Source organism: Natator depressus, chromosome 5 (genome assembly GCF_965152275.1).
Source record: "Natator depressus isolate rNatDep1 chromosome 5, rNatDep2.hap1, whole genome shotgun sequence".
In the NCBI taxonomy this organism is placed as follows: domain Eukaryota; kingdom Metazoa; phylum Chordata; order Testudines; family Cheloniidae; genus Natator; species Natator depressus.
This window is the reverse complement of record NC_134238.1, coordinates 93,928,875-93,950,975: the sequence shown is the minus strand read 5'-3', so window position 1 is coordinate 93,950,975 and position 22,101 is coordinate 93,928,875. Positions and strand designations below refer to the sequence as shown.

Genomic DNA, 22,101 nt, shown 5'->3' with positions numbered 1-22,101 from the left:
TGAAGTGAACGTCTCTTTAAGTACAAGTAATTGCTTTTCCCGGGAGCTACCTGTTTACAAATCCATCCTGCCTGGTAGCTGATCTCCCTCTTTTTCCCCCACACAGGATGTCAGTATCAATGGACATAGAGTGTGACTGCTAAAATACAGCCAGCAGAACCCTGAAATAAGTACACAAATACATACACAATATCACCCACACCACAATTAAACAAATCTAGATTAAGCATTTTAAGCAAATGATTGATTTTATCGTATTTATTGACTCCATTATTTCCATGCTGAGGATTTCTAATGGCCCTTCTTATTACCAATATAACACAAAACTCTTCCCGTATACAGCACACAGGTAACAACTTCACAAAGGACTCTGAGGATAACCTTAAACTTATGATTTAAGTCAGTCACTAGTCATTCCAGTGTAATCAACTCTAGATAACTCCATGCCAATGTATTTAGATGAAAGCACAGCACGTTCAGCCAAATACGACACATTAATTTCAAAGTTAAAAAAGAGTCCATTAAATAATTGCAGCACAATTGGCACTCTGTTGCAAGAGCTAAATAGAGTTGTTGTCTTTTCAGAGGATTACACAGAGCATACCATCTTCCAGATTCCAGCCTTGAAGTGACAGATATTGCTGGCGGGATAAGGATTCAAGGTCATCCTTTAACTCCCAGAAGGCTTTGTTCCCATTTGCTAATATGCCCAAAGAAAACATTCATTGCCAATTATTCATGCTAAATTAAGAATAATAAAATCTTATGCTTCAGCATTATTATTTATATTAAAGTAGTTCATGGAGACCCCAACCAAGATCAGGGTCCCATTATGCTAGGACAGGGGTCGGCAAACTTTTTGGCCCGAGAGCCACATCGGCATTGAGAAACTGTATGAAGGGCCAGGTAGGGAAGGCTGCACAGGTTAACAAAGCAGGTTAACGGCAGAGCTAGGAATTGAATCCAGGTCTCCTGACTCCCACTCCAGTATCCTGTTCATTAGACCACAAGCCTGTAAAATGAGTGGAATCCCCTACCCTTTCAATGTAAAGCACTGCATAGTTGGGTAAGTGCCTTATGGGGGTTTTCAGTTCCCTGAGAAGCAGCAAAGATATTTCCAACCTAGCAGATACACTCCTCTCCTCAAGGACTATTTGCATGTCAAAGTCTTTTAGATTTCAAATTTTGGTGGTTTTTGGCATAGTCCTGGCAAAAAAGTATAGTTTCAATGTTTTTAAACTGGAAAAGTGTGGGGGGTTTTCCACCCTCTGATCACTGAAAGGATTTTTCTCAAACTTTACAACCATCACCTTTGGAGATGAATGTTTTATCCTCAATAGTAACTTTCTTCAAAAAAACAAAAGGAGTACTTGTGGCACCTTAGAGACTAACAAATTTATTTGAGCATAAGCTTTCGTGAGCTACAGCTCACTTCAGCTGTAGCTCACGAAAGCTTATGCTCCAATAAATTTGTTAGTCTCTAAGGTGCCACAAGTACTCCTTTTCTTTTTGCGAATACAGACTAACACGGCTGCTACTCTGAAACCTTTCTTCAAAAAGTTATAAGTGCACGAACGCAGGATGATCTGCAACTGGAATCAATTTTGCAACTTTAAGTATAGGCCTCACTAGCAGACAAATGCTGGTATAGGAGTAGTACTCTGAAGTAGGGAGTGAATCTCTCTGAGGAACTGAGACTAGTTGACATATTAGTCGAAGGGATGAATTTGGCCTAACATGTTGATATGGAGACATACAACCTGAAAATACATAGAGCCATAAAAATTATTGTAACATACCGCTCCCTGGAGAGACTGTAGACACTTGTAATATTTATTGTAGGGTGAATCCAGGATGGAATTTCTTTCTTATCTCAGAATTTCTCTCTTTTACCCTTAATTTTCTTGGGTTTATGTCAGTCTTATTATTTTAAATAGTATTCCTCTCTGTGTGGTAGTATTAAAAATCATAAAAGAAACAAGACTGTACAGAAAATATATACTGTGGCCCACATTTTCAAAAGTTGCTAGTGATTTAGGCATCCCAATTTTTGAACACCTTAAGGGGTCTGATTTTCAGGTATGTAAAGTTGGGTATCCAAAAGCTGAAGCACCCATAATCTTTATTCATTTTTCAAAATGTAGGCCTGTATCTTTAGTGGTGGTTCAGTTGGTTGGGGTTTTTTTAATATAAGAGATGGAATAGTTACTATTGTATGTGTCATCTGAACCATTAACCAATGGATTTAAAAAACCATACATACTCATCAATTCAGAATTACAGATGGCTAGAAGGTCAACCCAGATTTGTATACCTAATTGTATAGAAAGAACTAAGATCAAGTAAATTATGCTTCAATACAACTACAATAACATCATGTTACTAATTTTCTTTTAATATAACACAGTCTAATTACAATTGATTAAAAATTGAGCAATAATTACAGGACAGCTTTTCCCTGATCAATCCAGGTTTCCAATTAAGCTGTGAGATAAGTGCAGAATTATGTAATTCTAAAAAAATGCTGAAGGCAAAGGCAATACAGAAACAGTAAAAGGAAAATAAAATTTGATTCTCAGAATTTGAGCAAAATATTGTGTGTGTGTGTGTCTCACACAGTCAATTTCTGTTTCTTTTACATGAATAGTGGAGTTCAGGTAAATGAAAATCTAGGGCCCAGATTTTCAAGATAATTAGGCCCCTAATGCCCACTGACATCAATGTGAGCTAGGGGCTTTTGAAGATCTGACCCCAAGACACTACGGCAGCTGGATTCTAAAATCTCACACCAGCCTTATACTGGCATAACTCACTTGACTTTAACTAAGTTACTCCTAATATGCACAGGTGTGAGGGAAAGAAGAATCAAGCCCCTTAAATCAGAACAAATCTTCATAATAAAAATTCTTACCAGTGACAATTCCATTTTTCAGTTCAAGAACAGTTTTATTATAGAGCATTGTAAAAATGATTTTCTGAACATTCACGAAGCTAGTTTAAATTAATCTGCCAATCCTTATAAATATATTTTAAAACAGGGAGTTCTAATGTTTCTAAACGTTTTTACCTTTATCTCCCAAATCAAAAGAGCTTGAAGGATTGTTTGAAGATAACTCTATACTGCTATGTCCCTGTATCTGGTTTTCACTGGTATGATATGTTCTTGTGAATTTCCATTGGGAAAGCTCTCTTAGAATTTGATCAGACCCTCACTAGGATACACACACGTGAGTTATTGCATGTTTTAAAATCAGAGTTTGAACATGGGTGCAAGAAAGAGTGCAGATATGCATTTCACCTGGCTATCTGAAAGCAGCCTTGTACTCTTGATTGCTAGGTTCCTCTCAAGAGTTGCAACTTGACATAGCCTGGTTGTGTGCAAAACTTTCTGATAGGAAACCCACTTTGGGTTTTAAGGGGAACAAGCATTTTCATCCCAACATGAAATGTAGGCCTTATAGCATTAATGGAGTAATTAATCAAACAGGCACCCAATTTTAAAAGCTTTTTTGTCGTAGGCATTCTGTTATTTAATGCTTCTGCTAAGAAAAAAGGAAGAGAGAGAAAGAGTCTTCTCAAACTAATATAGAGACATCTGCAATTCCCAATGTCAACACGGGTGTATTCTTCCTTCAATGTATACATTGTGCTTGTTAGCATTAATGGGACATACACACAAAATCCCTGCATATTAGTGGGATATGGAGCCCTCAATTTCTTTATGGGGTTTAAGATCCCACATAGTTTAGAAAAACGAACTCAGAGTTTGTCCTAAGTAACACTGCCTCACCTCATTTCTCTTCATCCTAGGCATGCTTTCATTACCACTTTCCCAGACTGAGTCAGATCAGCAGTCCATTTAAGTCATGTACTCTTTTAAGTATCTGTTGTAAAGGAGATCCATCAGCTAAGAACACTGTGGCACTTACGCCCCATATTCTTCATAGAAATATTATGATGTGAATATGGCATAACTAAAATGTGTTTTATGCAAGATGGGTCATGTGAGGTATCATTGGAAAGGTTATGATGTACTGACTGATTATCCTATTTGCATGCATGTATCATTTCTATATCTGAAGTTAGAAATATTGACTGTGTATAAATTACTGAAGTGTTAGCACCTGGGGAATGCCCACCAGACAGAAGGCAATCAGCCTGGAAGGGCCATTAGGAAGGACAATAAGACTTTGAAGATGCTAATTTCCCATCTTCCTGAGAAGCTTCCTGGGATGCTGCTTTGACACTGCAGGGTCAGATGATTATGTCACCTGGTACTGGACCCCATCTTGGCCTACTAGTATTTTTCCACAAAAGGCGTGGAGACCAAACTGGGAAACAAAGGATTCCCGCCATATGTAAATCCTATTTAATGCAGGGAAGCAAGAGTTAATCAGGGCTCCTTCTTCACTGACTCTCCACCCAGGATGACTGCTGAGAAGATCTAAGAAACAAGGACTGAGGGGGAAAGAAGAGCTGAGCCCGGACCAGAAAAGGTGTCTGGCCTGTTAAAGAAATGCCTAAAACAACATTTAGGGTGAGAAATTACTACTTGTAACCAGTTTCTTTAGTGTATTGAGCTTAGTTTGTGTGTTTGTTTTATCTGCTCAGTAATCTGCTTTGAGCTGTTTGCTATCCCTTGTGATCACTTAAAATCTATCCTTTGTAGTTAATAAACTTGCTTTGTTTTCTAAAATCCAGTTTGTACAATTCATAATGGGGGAGGAGGGCAAAAAGCTGTGCATATCTTCCTCCACATTGAGGGAGGGGGCGATTTTCATGAGCTTACGCTGTACACATTTCTGGGCAGCACAAGACAATATAATTTTGGGTTTACACTCCAGAGGTAGTGTGCGCTGGAGTACTGAGCAATCCCCAAGCTGAGTCTTCCCACGCAGAGCTGATCTCAGTGTCTGTGTCTTTTGCAACTGGGTGTGGCCCTACCTGTGTGTGTGTGTGTGTGCTTGAGGCGGCTTGAGAGCCTGGCACTGCAGGACAGGGTGAGGCTGGTGGAACGGGTGGGCTCAGTGGGACCCCAGCATATCACTTCCATTACCACTTTCCCAGACTGAGTCAGGTCAGCAGTCCATTTAGTCATGTACTCTTTTAAGTCTCTGTTGTAAAGGAGATCCATCAGCTAGGAACACCTCCTGCCAACAACTTGTTTTTACTGAGAGCTAGTGCAACTCCCATTGGATTCCTGAAAGGACTCCAGAAGCTCTTCTGTCTACTGACACACACAAACAAAAGAAAATACAATATATAATCCAAGGGTTGATATTACTTACCATGTGCATCACACTGCATTACTGGGTTTTGGGGGTGGGGTGAGGAGAGAGGACAATGGATAATATGCTATGCTGCTTTAAAAAAATGATGGGCATTTTATTCTTTTCTCAAAGCAGTTCAGAAGTACCACTTTTGCCAAAAGCAATTGCTCTGCATTAATATTAAACATGAACTAATGAAGGCAGAAGTTGTTTTGGGAAAACATTAAAAACAGCACAGGCATCTCCTGCATGATAAGTTTGTGGCTGAAAAGAACAGTGCAGTGAAAATACAGATGCCTCCCTTTTTCACCTAGGTTTTGATCTTTAAGATGAAAAAGAACGGATGGTAGGGAGGTGGGGAAAGAAGCAACATTTCATGAAAACTGTACATAGAGCAAAAAAGCAGCCCTCGTTGATGATCAGCTACACAATCTTGGTGGAAAAAATATTTGCCTTCTGGAAAATGCTTTGTTTCTAGACACAGTAGGAAAAAACATCTTATCAAGCCAAAAAATCATTGTTTGGTGAAGCTGAAAATGTTCCCCTTTCTCTCTCATACTATATGTATAATGAAGGGATGCAATTCACTTGGACTTCATGACCATTTAAGAAAAGTGTGAATCATGCATCTGATAAATGCTGGCACCTTTCCCAAACTCCCAAAAAGGACCTGTTGTGAGTTGCTAAAATAACAAACTAATTTTGAAAGCCAAACTGCACCAGCACCGCACTGAAAGGTATTAATGCTTCCGTTCATATCCAGAAAAATCAAATTCAGTATCTATAAATATTGTTGTTCATCTTGGTAAAAAATTGCTAGTATTTACGTGTTGCAATCTGCATCTTGTGGCATCCTTCAAGTCCTTATACAAATAAACAGAAGGAGGCATTTTCAAGAATGCACTGACTCAAGGTACCTGACAATCAGTTTTTTGAATCACTCCTTGCCAGCTGGCTCCAACAAAAAATGTAATGATTCAGCAATGTAATGGATCTTGAGTTTGGCAACAGTCCCCTAGTAAACATCTCTGGGGAAATAAAGTAATACAGGCCCAAGACTCTGGCAGATTTTATAATCGTTTGCTTCTGGCACAAATCCAGAGTCAGAACAAGCACTGACTTAAGGCAGATATGATTGTGCAGTACTTTGACTCTTGGAGCAGGTTCTGATTAAGGCCCAAGGGTAGAATTAACTCACAGTGTGTCTGAAGAAGAGACAAAGATATCAGGAAAGCACACAGCTTAAAAAAGACCTTAAATAATAATACTGCCTACATTAATGATGTTAAGTTTTGGATGGATATGCCTTTTCTTTCCTTCTCCCTTTTTTTCCATTCAAAAGCATGTCTAATTTGTTCAAACTTATAATAGTACACAGAGTATTTTTAAATACTTTCAGCTATTATTAAAATTAATAAATACTGTGAGCCAAAGTTTCAGAATTCCAAAGAAGTCTGTTGAGATGGCACCTAATGAAACTGTCACAGCTGGTGCAGCACAACTGAAAAGATATCTCTAAACCTAGGCATTTGAATCATGTTACTAACATTGCAATATCACCCCCCATACATCCTAAAGGCCTGAATCAGTGCCCACTAAAATAAATGTCAAAGCTCCCATTGACTTCAGTGCTGATTATCTCCGCTCAGCAATTTTATGAAATCAAATCCAAATTCATAGCACTTTGACTTTCACGTTAGCTCTCCGAACCTAAACACCAACAAAAATTGCTCCATGTAAATTATACAATTATTTTACGCTACAGATAGTATTAAAAGGGAGGAATACTAGTGTCGGTACTTCTATACTGGCTTTATGCCACTGGAATATCACCTATGCCCTGGAGCAATCATGCTAGAGTGAGATATGTCAGCCTTACAGCATATATCCACTGGCGGTGCAGCACAAAACAGCCATTCTTCACCCCAGAATATGGTCCTTTGCTGGTAGCTACAAAGTCAGAATGGCCATGAAAAGCAAATCATTTTGGTATCTGTATATGAGTGGGAATTCTTCTACATTTCCAGTACTGTAATTGGTTGCCTTGTTCTCCACGGCTGCTCCCAACAGTGATTTGAGATCCCAGAATTTAACAGTCCTCTTGCAAAAGGCAAGACTCTTATAACAGTACAGCTGTATATGTAGGATTTGGGTAAGTTGTAAGGACAGAATTTGGTCTACTATCTGTAAATATTTATAGTCTTAACAGCTTGGACAATGTATTAAAAATTAAAATTAAGAGATGTTGGTATTTACTGATTTTTCCTGAATTTGTAAATGTGGTTTCCTAACTATTAAAAACTTTTTAAAAGTCACATCAGAGCTTATTATACTGTTTAATTCAGTACCTTACTATTTTTTATACCATTAGATATCAACAGAATAACTAGATACCATGCAAAAAGAAAAGGAGTACTTGTGGCACCTTAGAGACTAACCAATTTATTTGAGCATAAGCTTTCGTGAGCTACAGCTCACTTCATTGGTTGTTGAAGCTGTATTAATATGATAGATAACTGTAATTCTACTAGGCATGGGCCCAATTCTGCAAACACTTACTACCAAATAATAATGTTTACAATCATGAATAATCCTCCTGATTTCAACAGAACTAATTATGGTGCTAAGCATTACACACATTAACAAGTATATGCAGGATTGGGCCCTTATGGTTGCATTAAAAGAAAAATCTTGCCTATGTTTAGCTTTTATAGCAAATATATTTTAAGTGTTTGAATAATAAGCTATAATTCTACCTCTAAATAATGAACTATATAAAGGCGTTATTATCAGTAATATCCTACTAGCTCCAGTCACTTTGCATTGTCACAGAGGCCTCTTGACATAAATCCCCCAAATGCCTTTTTTTTGGTTCTGTCACAAAGATAAATGATTATGCTTACTTGGTTAGTTGAGGGCACAGTTTCCCATAGAGCTATTCTACAGAGATTTGCAGACTGCGAAATATTTAATGGCAGCTTTACTGGGGACCATTAGTTATGAAACATGTACAGAGATCTGACCAAATTCTGTATTACTGGTAACACCCTTTCCTCATGAAAACATGAAAAAGCCTTATAAAAATACAAACTTTTGTAGTCTCTCAGTATAAATTCAATAGTTCAGATACCATGATGGAGGGCATGTTATGAGGTACAGAACAGAGTAAAATAAACTCATATCTTTTCTTATACTTAGGTGTATGCAAAAATTCAGCACTGGAGTTGCGACATTTGTCTAAGTTAATTTTTCAGAAAAGAAAATTTAGCAAGCATGAGTTCACAATTTAAACTGGTTATTTTTTAAAGTATGTTCTGAAGAGGGAATGATAAAAGTACATAACTAACTTATGGGCAACCGTCAGTTCTTTTACAGCTTCAGCTTTCTGTCTAACAGATATCACAAATTTAAAAGCAGTGACACTGCAAAAATGAAGATAATGACAAATGTAACAAGCTAAAAAGAAAAACTGAGAAACATTTGTGACTATACTGAAGCCCCACTGCTTAATACTGTGGTGCACAAATGAGGCAAACTGAGAAGAAAGTGTCATGGCAATTTGATTATGGCATTCTTAGATCATGAAAGTTACACATTATACCACCAAAACAAGATTAAATAAACATGGCTTTGATTAGAAGTTTTAACATGCAAGCATGGGATCTTGATCCATATTCATTGTCCACTACAGGGTAGGAGTATCTTTATTCCTAATACCACACAGTCACTGGAAACAAAGTTAGAACTATAAGAGCTATTCCATCTACCCAACTGATGCGCAGATAGCTCCATTTAATATTCCTCTCTAGTGATACAGTAAAGACCCCTCATGCCTGTTTTTAAATGCACATTTTTAATATTAAATATAATGTTACTCTTTAACAAACTCTTTACTCCCTGCTTCTTTTATGGAGCTTCCCGTGGTCTTTAAAGGGATTGTTAACCAAAGAATGGATCGCACTCTTTCTGCATGAGCAAATTCAGCAACACTCCATTAAACCTTTCAGTATTTAATAAAAAGAGTAATCTCTCACCTCTGAGGAGATGAGCCAGTTGCTGAGTGATTAACTCTGGTGCCTCTTGAAGAATCTCTTTTACTACTAAAGAGGAAGAAGACGCCTGTAACCCCAAGTTGGCATCACATCGCTCATCTGGATTGATGACTTTGACAACAGCTGATTCCAAACTTTCATCATCACTATCACACAAAATTTTTAAAAATGCAAATTAAAAAAATTCTAATTATTTGATCTGTAAACACACCAGTGTAGCCTTTTCAGTTATTTTGCTATTGTTAATAGTACAAATTATTTTTTAAAAAGAGCTATCACTTAACAACAGCTGCTGGCATAATGCTACACTCTAGTCATTCTTATTCAAATTCTACTGTGAATGAAACAATAAAAAAAATGTTCATTAATTTCTTGACCACAATGTCCTAAACTTAAGTCACTATTGTAGAGTGATAGAGTCTTAGCTTCTTTAAAATAACTACTGTTTGATATTTAGTATGTACTCAGACTTGAATGCTTGTAAGAGACAAGGTGTGTGAGATAATATATTTTATTGGACCAACTTCTATTGGTGAGAGAGACAAGCAGTTGAGCTATACAGAGCTCTTCCTCATGTCTGGGAAAGGTACTTTTAGAATGTCACCGCTAAATACAAGGTTTAGCATAAGTAGTTAGCACATATTCTAAGGGCCTTTTCAAAGTGAAGTGACCCATTCACACCCCTGTAGTCATAGGACAAAAAAGAGGGCAGCGTTAGTGGGTTACAGATTGTTGTAATAACCCCTAAATCCAGTCTCTTTATTAAGACCATGGTTTTTAGTGTCTAACAAAGTTATGAATTGAAGCTTCCAGGCTTATCTTTTGAAAATGCTGTGCAGGTTTCCTTTGAAGATGAGGACTGATAGGTCAGATATAGAGTGATTGCTTTGGGAAAATTTTCACCCAAGGATGATAGGGTGTTTTTGTCTTTTATCATTTTCCTGTGTGAGTTCATTCAAAAGCGTAGTGTTTGTCTGGTTTCAACCACATAGTTGTTACTGGGGCACATAGTGCACTGGATGAAGTATAACACATGTGATAGGCATGTGTAGGACTCATGGATCTTGACACGTGTGTTGTGGGGGGCACTGATCATTGTAGCAATGGAGATATGTCTGCAGGTTTTGCATTTATTGTTCTGACAGGGTCTGGTGCCGCTTTGAATTGGTGTGTCCTGGTCTGTGGGGAACTTGCTTCTGATGATGACCTTTGAGAGGCTAGAGGGTTGTCTGAAGGCCAGAAGAGGAGGTTCAGGAAAGATTCTTCAGGATGGGGTCCCCATGGAGTAAGGGATGTAGTTGTTCGATGATACCCTGTATGGATTCCAGTGTGACCTGCTGTTTACAGACCTTATATAAAGCTCTGGGATAATAAATCTAATTCAATAGTGTCTAAACTGAGATCTATGAAGGTGCATCAAGGGCTTTTAGTAAAATACATAAAATGGTCCATCAGAAAAGTGAAACAAACAGACTAATACGTTTCAGAGTAGCAGCCGTGTTAGTCTGTATTCGCAAAAAGAAAAGGAGTACTTGTGGCACCTTAGAGACTAACAAATTTATTTGAGCATAAGCTTTCGTGCTCAAATAAATTTGTTAGACTAATACGTGTAGCATGTTGTACTCAATGGTCATAATGAAGGGAAAATAATGTTGGGTCTTCTGTCTCTTCTGTGATTCCACATTGTGTCACAGATATAGAACAGAAAATGTTAAGACAGCATTTATAGTCCTAAAACTACTTAAAATATAACCTTTAAAACAGCTCAATCTAGCATGGCCACTTTATCGTACACAGAACACTATACCTTGCCAGCATGTTGCTGTTAACAAGCGTTAAAGACAATTTCCCTTCATCATTCAGCTGATGCAAATTGATTTCATCTTGGAAGATATGGAATGATTCTGGGATATTCAACTCTTCCAAAATAAACCTTGTTTCTGGGTAGTAGCTGAATTCTCTTCTTGGTATGTTCAGCACGGGCAAGCATAGAACATCCGGGGGACTGACCTGTAGCAAGAGAATGTGTATCTGTCAGAATGGTGCAAAAGAATAACTGACTTTCATTGGGACAATTTTGTCTGAATTTCTGCCCATCAGTAAACCTTATTTTCCCACAGATAATTCCTTTTTGCGGATTCCTCTTTATGCAGCTGTAAGAGAGATGTTGGAAAAATGAGTGGGGGAAATTGCTAAAAATTCTATTTCTGTTTTTTCAGCATGTGCCTAAATCCCCATCAACTGCAGTCAACGTTTACCTTTCAAACTTGGTTTGATCTCATAGTTAAGCCGTTTGACTAAAAATCAGGAGATCTTAGTTCAATTCCCAGCTCGAGGACATATATCTTGTATAACCATGGACAAGTTACTTAATTACTCTTGATGAAATTGTGATCCCACTGAAGTCAAGAGAAAAAATTCTGATCCCATAAAATTCCACTGACTTCAGAGGGGTCAAGATTTCACTTTCTGTGGTGACTGACTTTTTCTTTGCATATGTACCGTGCTTAGAACAAAGGGGTCTTGTAAGTGCAACTGTGACACAAGCAGTAAGTAAATAATAGTAATCTGTCCTCTGTCTCCTGTGAATCAATAGTCTACTGAACAAAAAGAATAACAATGGATATGTTATTTGTTTCAAAGATTTTAGGATGAAACTCAACCCTGTGCACAGGATTAGGATTTGCATGAGTTCTATGCATCACTTAAGTCAGCTTTTAGCGATGAATAGGCCATGTGCTGGCAATGAATTTCACCTATATTGCATTAACATGTTCTTCGGGTTTTCGTTATTGCCATTCATCTCTTGTATGTAGATAATCTCTAGATCATTACTTCTGTATAATAAAGGGCTGCCATCTGCTCCCACTTAACTCAACGGGAGTCTTGTCTTTGACTGCCAGGGGATCAGACCCTAATTTTGTACATGCATGTTTTTATTTGCTGAACATTATTACATTTATAACAAATAAGTCAGGATCTCATTTTTCTTTTTACCTTGTCTAGGAAGTAGGCATACGTTAATGCAGAAATGAGAGAATCCAAATCACATGGTTTATTCCCAAGAACAACATGGACTTTCCCAAGGCGTTTGCTCCGGTTCTGAAACATATAAGACCATTTTAAAAGGTGACTGTAAAAAACAGCAAGGAATGCAGACATTTAACTTGCCAATTGAAATATCTAAATGTTTTGCTTAATTGTAAAACTTCTCAGTCAGTCAGCATAATAAATGTGCTCATTATAGGGTCAGTCCAATCCCCATGCACCCATAACTCCCAATGAAGTCGATAGGAGCTTGGAGTGCATAGGGGACCCAGGTTTAGACCGTATGGACTGAACTCACATAGGTCAGTTCCCATTAAAATCAATGGTGTAGGTGGAATAATGAGAAAAGCAGCTTCCAGTGCGAATGGTGAGATGCTAAACACACTACACAGACCTAGTTATCAAAGCAGCATGGGGGCAAGGGGTGAAGACCTACTTGACAAACCCCTGAATCACAAAGCATGGTGAGTTCTTTTGGTAGTAGCTGTTTTCCTTGTCTGCCACTTGGCCTGATATTTGCAACTTTAAAAATGTAACTAGCCTTAAGCTTGATCCTGCAAGAAGATGAGCACACCTCTGTGAGGTGCTGCATGTCTTTAATTCCCACTGACAGCAACAGGAATTAAGGACATTCAATATCAGGTAAAATTGGGTCCCTTCCAAACAATAGACAGGGAAATGCCAAACATGCTGTGTAAATGCGAAGTATTTCAGAGAGGTTCATGCACAATTCATACACACACCCCCACACACGTCAGATGATTGCGAATTATGCTTTTCCTTGAACACATCATTAATGAGATGCCAACTGTACAGAAATGTTCTAGCCTATTGCTTTTAATGAGCTGTGCATCTTAATTTGAGAAACAAATGTGTCTGACACTAATATAGGTGTCTCACATCCAAACATACACAATTAAAGAGGTTCTTTTCCATGTCTGAAGGTTGAAGTACATTTTGTTATTTTGAGTTAATTTTCTACACTTTCTCAAGTGAAATCTAATCTTCCTGCAAAGAGCTATAATTAGCATACTTGCTTCAATTATCTGTTAATAAAAGAATACAAATGTCTAATCTTCACTCTACCAGGAGAGAAAAAAGAGGTACAGCTCTTTTTTCATTATGTAGAACACAATCATTCAAAATACGCTTGGGTAATAAAACCAGGTCAATCGTTCCCAATCTCCTGTGCACTTGGAAGGAAACTACTTAAGCAAGATACCTTTCTGAACAATGCAGTTGTAAAAACTGTCTAGAGCAGACACCTATGACTTAAATGTACATTTTTTCTATCATCGATATTTCTCTACTTCTTTATTTCCCTATGTCAAGCTGTCTAGAGTGGCTCATGACTGTGAGTGCCAACCTCAGGACAAACTGTGAAGAAGCAGGGCACAAACCCCAAACTGGCTGTGTGTTCTATACTTAGATTTCACCAACCAAGTATGAAGTGTGAACTCCTCGAGCACTACAGCAGCCTTAATATGGAGTCACAGACAGTCCCCTTGGGTACTCCAGTCTATCTTGCCCCCTATCTTTGTGATAGATGGTCCCTTATGCCAACAAAATCACAATATTCAGGTTACTTCCAGTCCCAAAGGACTAGTGACTTACCCCCAGCTCAATTGTACCTTAGATCTCTCACCAAAGACAATTCTTGTAGCCAATCCTATAATAAACTAACTAAAGACTTATTAAGAAAAAGAAATAAGAGTGATTTACAAGGTTAAAGCACGTAAATATACACACACAAATGAGTCATTGTCTTAGGGCATGTCTACACTACAAAACTAAGTTAACCTAACTTATGGCAGCACACAGTGATTACATCACTTGTGCGTGTCTACACTTTGCTCCTTATGTCAGCAGTGCACTTCCTCACCAGGAGCGCTTGTACCGATTACACTGTCAGTGTGGGGTATTGTGGGATGGCTTCTAAAACCCAGTAACTGTCAATGTAAGCAACACTAACACTCCACCGACCTAACTACATCGACACTGACTCTATGCCTCTCGTGGAGGTGGAGTTATTAAGGCTATGTCTATATGCGTCACTGTACAATCTCTTGTGTAGCTACTCTATGCCAACGGAAGAGAGCTCTCCCATTGACATAATTAAACCACCCAGCAGTGGTAGCTATGTCGGTGGGAAAAGCTCTCCCGTCAACATAGTGCTGTGCATACTACCACTTATGCCACCAAAACTTCTTAGATCATTGAGGAGGTGAGTTTTTTCACAACCCTGAGCGACATAAGTTTTGCTGACATAAGTGGTAGTGGTAGACATGGCCTAAGTCAGCGTAGCAGGACAGTTATGTCACCAGGAGCGAAATTTTAGTGTAGACACTTACAGATTTAGGTCGGCATAAGACGCCTTGTCGATATAACTCTGTAGTGTAAACCAAGCCTCAGGTTCCAAAAGGTAACAGTAGTTGCTGTGATATGCAAGCTTTCTATGTCCTTGAGAGCTAATCCAAGCTAAGCAGCTTGGTAATCCCTTCTTTATGCTTAGAAATATTGCCCTCTCCAAATTCCAAGCAACATAATACAGTTCGTCTGGCTAGGGATTTTTTTTCCCTTTCTCCAGAGTTCAAACTGATGGAACAAGTATTGGTGCCTGTCTCTTCTTCTGGGAGTTGGGGAAAGGCAATCAACAAAGTCTTTGTCCTTTGATGTTTCACAGTGGAACAGCGGGCCAGCACTTTACATTAATTAATTCTTCTTTTCTATTTGGTGAGTTACACAACTACAGAGGTTTACAATGCAAACACTCAATATTACTTTTTACCATGGGCTACAGATGATATAAGCGAGATGAATGCATGCAGCATCCTACAAACATTTCATCGAGACTAAACACATTCTTATCAGCTTAACATCTATTTTATTAATGCTAACACACAGTTGAACCAGACTGGTTTCCAGCTATGGTTGTCAGTGTTCAGTGAGGCCTAGGGGCCTTGGCATGAGCTGGCACCTGGTCTGCCAGTGACACACCCAATTTTTAATTTTTCCCCTTTCTCAAATTGTCCTTGCTCAACATATTTTTAGGATTACCAAATAATGCCAATTTCAGTGCCATCCTAATGACTAAATAAAAACTCATGACTTCTTGTCTTCTTTAATACAAACAGAAATGTATTGACATTCTTTTTCTTTAGCTCCTTGACAAATGTGCTATTTCAGCCTTTGGGTTATTTTTGTGGCATTTGTGTATTCTACAAAAGCAATAAGCGATTGAATGGATCAGGGGGGTTGATAATTAGATAGTGAGCCTGTCACCTCTCAGAATCCAATCCAACCAGTAGTATCTGAAATTGCTACCATCTAATGGCAGTCATGGTGCCTCTATAAAATGAGTTTCTTGATCTTGTCTACTTCCCAGTGAACACATGTCCACATCCTAAAAATGTGACACTAGCAAGCAAGAAACCGCAGTGGCAGTCCCAGCAAAAAAGCCTAGGCTTGAATAGGCACAGAGATTAAACTCCAGCTCCAACTTCAGCTCCATATGATTGCTCAGACACCATCGTGTTTTTTTAAATAAAAATAAAATAAAGAGAGAGAACTTCAGTCTCCATCATTGTCCATGTGGCACCTTTCCTGTACACTAAAATTCACACAAAATACCCATGTTACTAATTAGCAGTGGCTTTGCTATAAAGATATGCTGCAGTTCCAAAGAGAAACAAATTGGGTAGGTGAGATAAAAACCTAAATATAGCAGCTTCCAATAATCCTTTGTCTTTGTAGTTGCTTTAAAGGACAAGGAGGGTTCAAATTTCTAAACCAGCATTTGCCTTCTTCACATGCCCACATTTTCCCTGCTTTTATTTCCCCATCCCATTATCTACCCATCTTCTCTTCAACCCTCTTGTGACTGACACGGTATTACTATGTAATAGTCTAAGAATACTGAGATGTAATAATTTTGTGAACCCTATATGAGACTTGGATAGGGAGATAAAATTATTGTACAATTATGGTGGGTTATTAGAATTTCCTGTATTGATATAACTCAGTAGCAGCCAGTGGAAAAAACAAGCAGGGAAGCGACCCAATGAGCCCAGATAAGCAACCTTGGAACAACACTTAGGGGGCAGTTACAAGACAATGAGAAAAGTATTAGCTTCAAGCATACTGTATCCTGTCTCCAACTAAGTGACACAGCTGTTCTGCTGGGAATGCTGGGAACAAAGAGATCGAAAGAACTTCAGACCTGAAGAAGAGCTCTGTGGAGTGCCAAAGCGAGTCTCTTTCACCAACAGAAGTTGGTCCAATAAAAAATATTGCCTCACCCACCTTGTCTCTCTCAGACTTTAAACAGTTGTAAAAATCTCTTTTCCGGGGGCGGGGGAGAGGGGACGACACGTCAACTGCTGTCAAGGGGGACATGCTGACACAGAGAGAGGCTCTGCAGAGGGAGAACAGACACTGGATATCCCCTAGCTTCCAGGAATGGTATGCCTTAGAGAAAGACAGGCAAGCATGTAGACTGTTTATTGTTGTAAGATCTGTTTTCTCCTAAATGCTTTTGTTCTAAATAAATAATGCTTTGCTTTTAGAAGGCAATGTAGTCACTGGTTACCATTGTCATTGTCCTGGAGGGGATGCAACTGGAGGTGCTGAAGACAAACCAGGACAGCTGAAGTAATCACAGCTGATCACAGGGGACTGCAGCCCAGTCTGAGAGTGGGAGCATTCCATGACTCTACCCTGAGGTGATAGCTACAGGCCCAAGATCTGAGAGGGGGTGCACCTGAACAGACAAGAAGGGATCAGACATGAAGTACAGTTATCCTGGTAACTGTAACAGCTCCTTCCAAAATTCCCATTCTCTAATCCTCTTCCATACGGCAACTTATGTGGGAATTTCACTGCCCCTCGTTGTGTGCTAGAGGAACCAAGAATCCCAGGTAATGGAATGTTCCTAATCAAACACAGGCACTGTCCTGAGCATGCCTCCAGATTTTTAAAGGACAAAGTCAGGTTAAAAGTCCTATATTTAATAAAGAAATACATTAAAATGTCCTTATCTATGTTTCTCATAACACCCAAAACTATTAAAAATGAAAGACTGTTAAAAAAATAACTTTCACTATTTTGGCTGCTTGTTCACCATTTGTTTCACTTTCATGACCCACAGAAGCATAGTTCAATAGGTTTCACTTTAACTTTCAGGCTCCCATACTTGAAAACAATGCTGCAGCGTCCAGAAATATGGCAGCTGAAACGTTCTAATTGCCCTGGGGGTCTGCAAAAAAGTTGTTTTCACAAAATCTATGTTTTTATCACATTTGATCAGAAAACATTCCTTTAAAAAATGTATGTCCAACAGACCTTCCAATGTTATTTCATAGATTCATAGAATTTAAGGCCAGAAGGAACAATTAGATCATCTGGTCTGACCTGTTGTATAATCCCCCATTCGTAGTTTGAGCCTATTCTCTCAGTTATGGAGAGCCAATTATCATATGTCTTCATTTTTTCTAAAAATGTAAAAAAAACAATGACTCTGAGAAGAAGGCTTGAGACCTCATCTTCTTTCTCCATCCTAAAGATTATTTATTGCAAAATAGTGTGTCTGCAGTAGTTTTAAAGAGGCACTCTGCACTAGCTGAATTATGCATGGTCAAACTAATTATTCATGAAAAGTCCAGTAAATAGATATTAACGTTACTTATGGGAATAAAACTTCTGCCTGTCAATGTCCCCTATAAAAATAATTAAAAAACAAGTAATCTTTAATTATTATTAAAAGGTAGAGCTTAACCTAAAGCTAAGATAACTTTTATGTTCCTATATGAAATTCTCCATTATCAGAATAAATATCCGTATCCATTAAAGCATCCTGATCTCATTAGGCCAAGAGGCTCTTGGAAAAAAGCAGAGCATTGATCTGAAATAGTTCTTCCTGGCTACCTGCACAAAGCTTGTAGAAGTGCATTAGATACTGTGTATCAGACAATTGGTAAATAGCGTATACCAGCTGCACTAAAGGTAACTATGAGAACTCACCATTAGTACCCACTCCACAGGTAAGTTTCTGTATTTAAGGCACTCATTTAAATACATCCAAGAGAAATGCAAAATAATAGAATCTTTGGAAATGAAGCAAATACAAAGATTAGAAACTTTGGGTCAAATGATGCTCTTGCAGAGTGTGGAGTCCCACTCCCCAGACCAACAGCGATGCTGTGAAATTTGGCGCTGACCCTGGAGCCCCAGCTGGCAGGGGAGGAAGCTGGCCTCTCACCCGCACAGACCTCCGACTGGCTAGAGAGCTGGCACAAAATCCCACCCCTACTTCCTACTGTGATCTGAGCTTTCCTGCTCCTGGATTAGAGGATATGCAACTGCATCTGCATGGGCTGTAGTAGCAGCTAGTGCTGGGACCTAGCAGGCTGAGAGTCCGAGCTCTGGGCTGGGGTCCAGATTGCAGCCTGAGTTGGTAGTCCTTTGAGCCTGCGCCTCACTGCATGTGAGGATCAGGCAGAGCCCAGTGGAAAGGAGGCCCCAGTCAATGTTGCAAACTGAGAGGCAGGGATATTCCACTGAAGAACCAAGAAAGGTTCCTATGAACATTTTTTTTTTTTTTACATTTTTTAAATAATTAAAGGGGAGAGAAAAGAACAGTAAAATACATGGAACAATCACAAGGCCTTTTAAATCATTTTCTATCAATCAGATCACAAATTAGCAAAACACCTTGTAGCTCATATGGGGAGTCAGGTTTCTGCCTGCTCCCAGGCTCCCTCCAGCAGCATCTAAATTCTAGCAAGTAAGGCTGCTTTGACTGCTCTGCCTTAGGAGGAGTTTATCCCTAATCCCTCCCCTAAAAAGTCAAATGCTGCTTCATGCCAAAACAAAACAAAAATTACTCACATGTGATACAACCTGAGCAGGTAACTCACTGCGCCATTTGAATATACAAAAATAATTCTTAGTAGCACGTTCTCCAGTGTAACCAAAAACATATAGGCAACAGAAACACAATGACCCTTGGTCATTTCATTTGATTTCCCAGAACACAAAAGGCCTATGGTCAGGCTCACCCCCTCTCTGTAAGTACATCTCCTCCAGGAAGTTCCTGCTGCAAGAACGAGTGGCACAGAAAACACTTCAGCTCTTGCTGCCCATCCCATGTAGCACAATCAAGCACATGTTCAACTCTAACAACAAAACACCACATAGTTTGGGTCCCTCTATAAATATCTCACTGACCTCTTAAATATTCAATTTTCTATCTATGTTATGTACTTATGACCCCATTACCACAGTATCTGAGCACATGTCCTTAACATGTTTATTCTCACTCATCCCTGTGAGGTAGGAAAGTACTATCCCCATTTTACAGATGGGGAACTGAGGCCCAGAGAGGCTAAGTTGCTTGCCCTGGGTCACACAGGAAGACTTGTGGAGTAGGGAGTTGAACCACTGTCTCCAGCTAGTGCCCTAACCTGTGAACCATCCTTCCTCTTTTTCCTAGAGATAACAACTTAAATCACTCAATTAATATCCAGAGATTCATATAAGCCAGCATCACACACATACTGGCAGTGATTTGTGTTTACTGTCCCAAGCATCTCTACCACTTGATCCAGGCATTTATTAGACACCATAATTAAAGTAAGTCTTATAGTGTAAGTCTTTATATTCCAACATAATAAATCTTATAGTGTAAGTCTTTATAGTCCAACACACATTACCCAGGTAGCTAATTAGTGGCCGCTGTGCCTCACAGAAACATAGGAAACCTGTATGTTCCAACAGTGCAAATATCTTACCCACCACAAGCATGTTATCAGTGTAATATATTAGAATTTGTTTCATACTGTCCTCTGAGGTATGGAATATCAGACCTGTTCAAATGTACGTGATCACCTAGACCTCTAGCAGCAGCAGCTTGTAGATGATATAAGCTTTAGTGCTACTCAGTGCTTATCAACTTACTATTTAGTGCTAAGTGACAAACATTTTTTTAGCTCAAGTGGGAAAAGTTTGTGTATTTGGAGCCAAAGATCCTGGGGTTTTTCTCCAATTCTGCAGGTGTGCAATTTAACCGGTGATCATGCAGCCAGCTATTTTTAACCTTGGATCTGTTCTGCTGAGGATGCAGTGTTTGAAATACAATCTCTAAAAGGCAGTATTTCCTGGAATGACATCACCGTCTCAGCTAATGATTACTGACAAATAATGCAACATCATCCAGGGGTTACTTAGGGAAGTAACATGAATTCACGATAGATTATAAATTATCAAACATAGTTCCAGAAATAGCCAACGTTTTCACTGTCTATAGCTAAATTATCTTATGATGATTTCAAGAAAAGATGTTAATAGGCAATTAAGATCTGGCAAAGAAAATGGTACAAATAGGTTTGAGATTATAGTGAAGAGAATATTTGAAAAAATATTATAATGTTATCTTTTCTGATTGCAAAATTTAAAAATATAATTTTATCTTCAAAATTTAGCATTTAGGGCCTAATCTTGTAATGTGTCTGTGACAATATAATCAATGCACAAGGTACTGCTTCCCTAAGGCAACTTCATACTGCATTTTCATTACATTGTAAACAAAGAGATACTATCCCTTTGGAGCATCACGGTGAAATAGCAGCGGTCAAAATTTGTATTAATGCACTCAGAATCATACCATACTGGCAGTATTACCTGTCACTGGTGACACCTCAATCTGCTTTCAAAGATTTTTCTGAGAAAACCATTCTGTTAATTTGTCACAGCCTCTTCAGATACTAGCAGATACTCCAGGTCAACAATCAGCATGATGCAGGCAGCCTTTGCTCACTTTTGATATGACTTAGCTAGCTTCTTGGCTTTCAGAGGATCACTCCTCGTTAACAGGAAGACTCCACAAGGCCTATACTCCTTGGAGACCTTAGCTACACAGTCCTGCCAGCCTACTTTGGAGTGCAGCAGTACCTCTTCCCGTCACGTCTTCTGTTTTATTTGATAGGAAAGATCATGCTCTCTTCTCTTACGATGCTCTAAACAGCACTTTGCTCTTGTCAAGGTTCCCTCCCCACTCTGAACTCTGGGGTACAGATGTGGGGACCCACATGAAAGACCCCCTAAGCTTATTTCTACCAGCTTAGGTTAAAAACTTCCCCAAGGCACACATTTCGTCCTTGCCCTTGGTATCACTGCCACCACCAAACGAGTTAGACAAAGATTCAAGAAAAGGACCACTTGGAATTCCTGTTTCCCTAAAATATCCCCCCAAACCCCTTCACCCCCTTTCCTGGGAAGGCTTGAGAATAATCTACCAACCAAATAGGTAAACCAGGTGAGCACAGACCAGACCCTTGGTTTTTAGGACACTAAAAACCAATCAGATTCTTAAAAAACATAACTTTATTATAAAGAAAAAAAAGTAAAAGAAACACCTCTGTAAAATCAGGATGGAAGGTAATTTTACAGAATAATAAGATTCAAAACACAGAGGATTCCCCTCTAGGCAAAACTTTAAAGTTACAAAAACAGGGATAAACCTCCCTCTTAGCACAGGGAAAATTCACAAGCTAAAACAAAAGATACTCTAACGTATTTCCTCGCTATTACTTACTATTTCTGTAAGTTAGATGTATCATTCAATAGGAGCTAGATTACTTGCTTGGTCTCTCTCTTTGTCTCAGAGAGAAAGCAAAAACCTTCCCCCCACAGATTTGAAAGTATCTTCTCCCCTTATTGGTCCTTTTAGTCAGGTG

At 38.8% G+C, this 22,101-nt stretch overlaps 1 protein-coding gene across 1 annotated transcript in view; it reads right to left on the bottom strand.

Moving 5' to 3' along the window:
• The window catches only part of PRUNE2 (prune homolog 2 with BCH domain), a 173,998-nt gene that overhangs the window by 121,403 nt on the left and 30,494 nt on the right, over window positions 1-22,101 (bottom strand). Inside the window, exons 2-4 of the mRNA XM_074953222.1 lie at window positions 12,320-12,424; window positions 11,130-11,332; window positions 9,305-9,468 (exon numbers count right to left, since the gene is read on the bottom strand). Of these exons, the coding sequence (XP_074809323.1) occupies window positions 9,305-9,468; window positions 11,130-11,332; window positions 12,320-12,424 (472 nt within the window). The remainder of the gene's footprint in view (window positions 1-9,304; window positions 9,469-11,129; window positions 11,333-12,319; window positions 12,425-22,101) is intronic.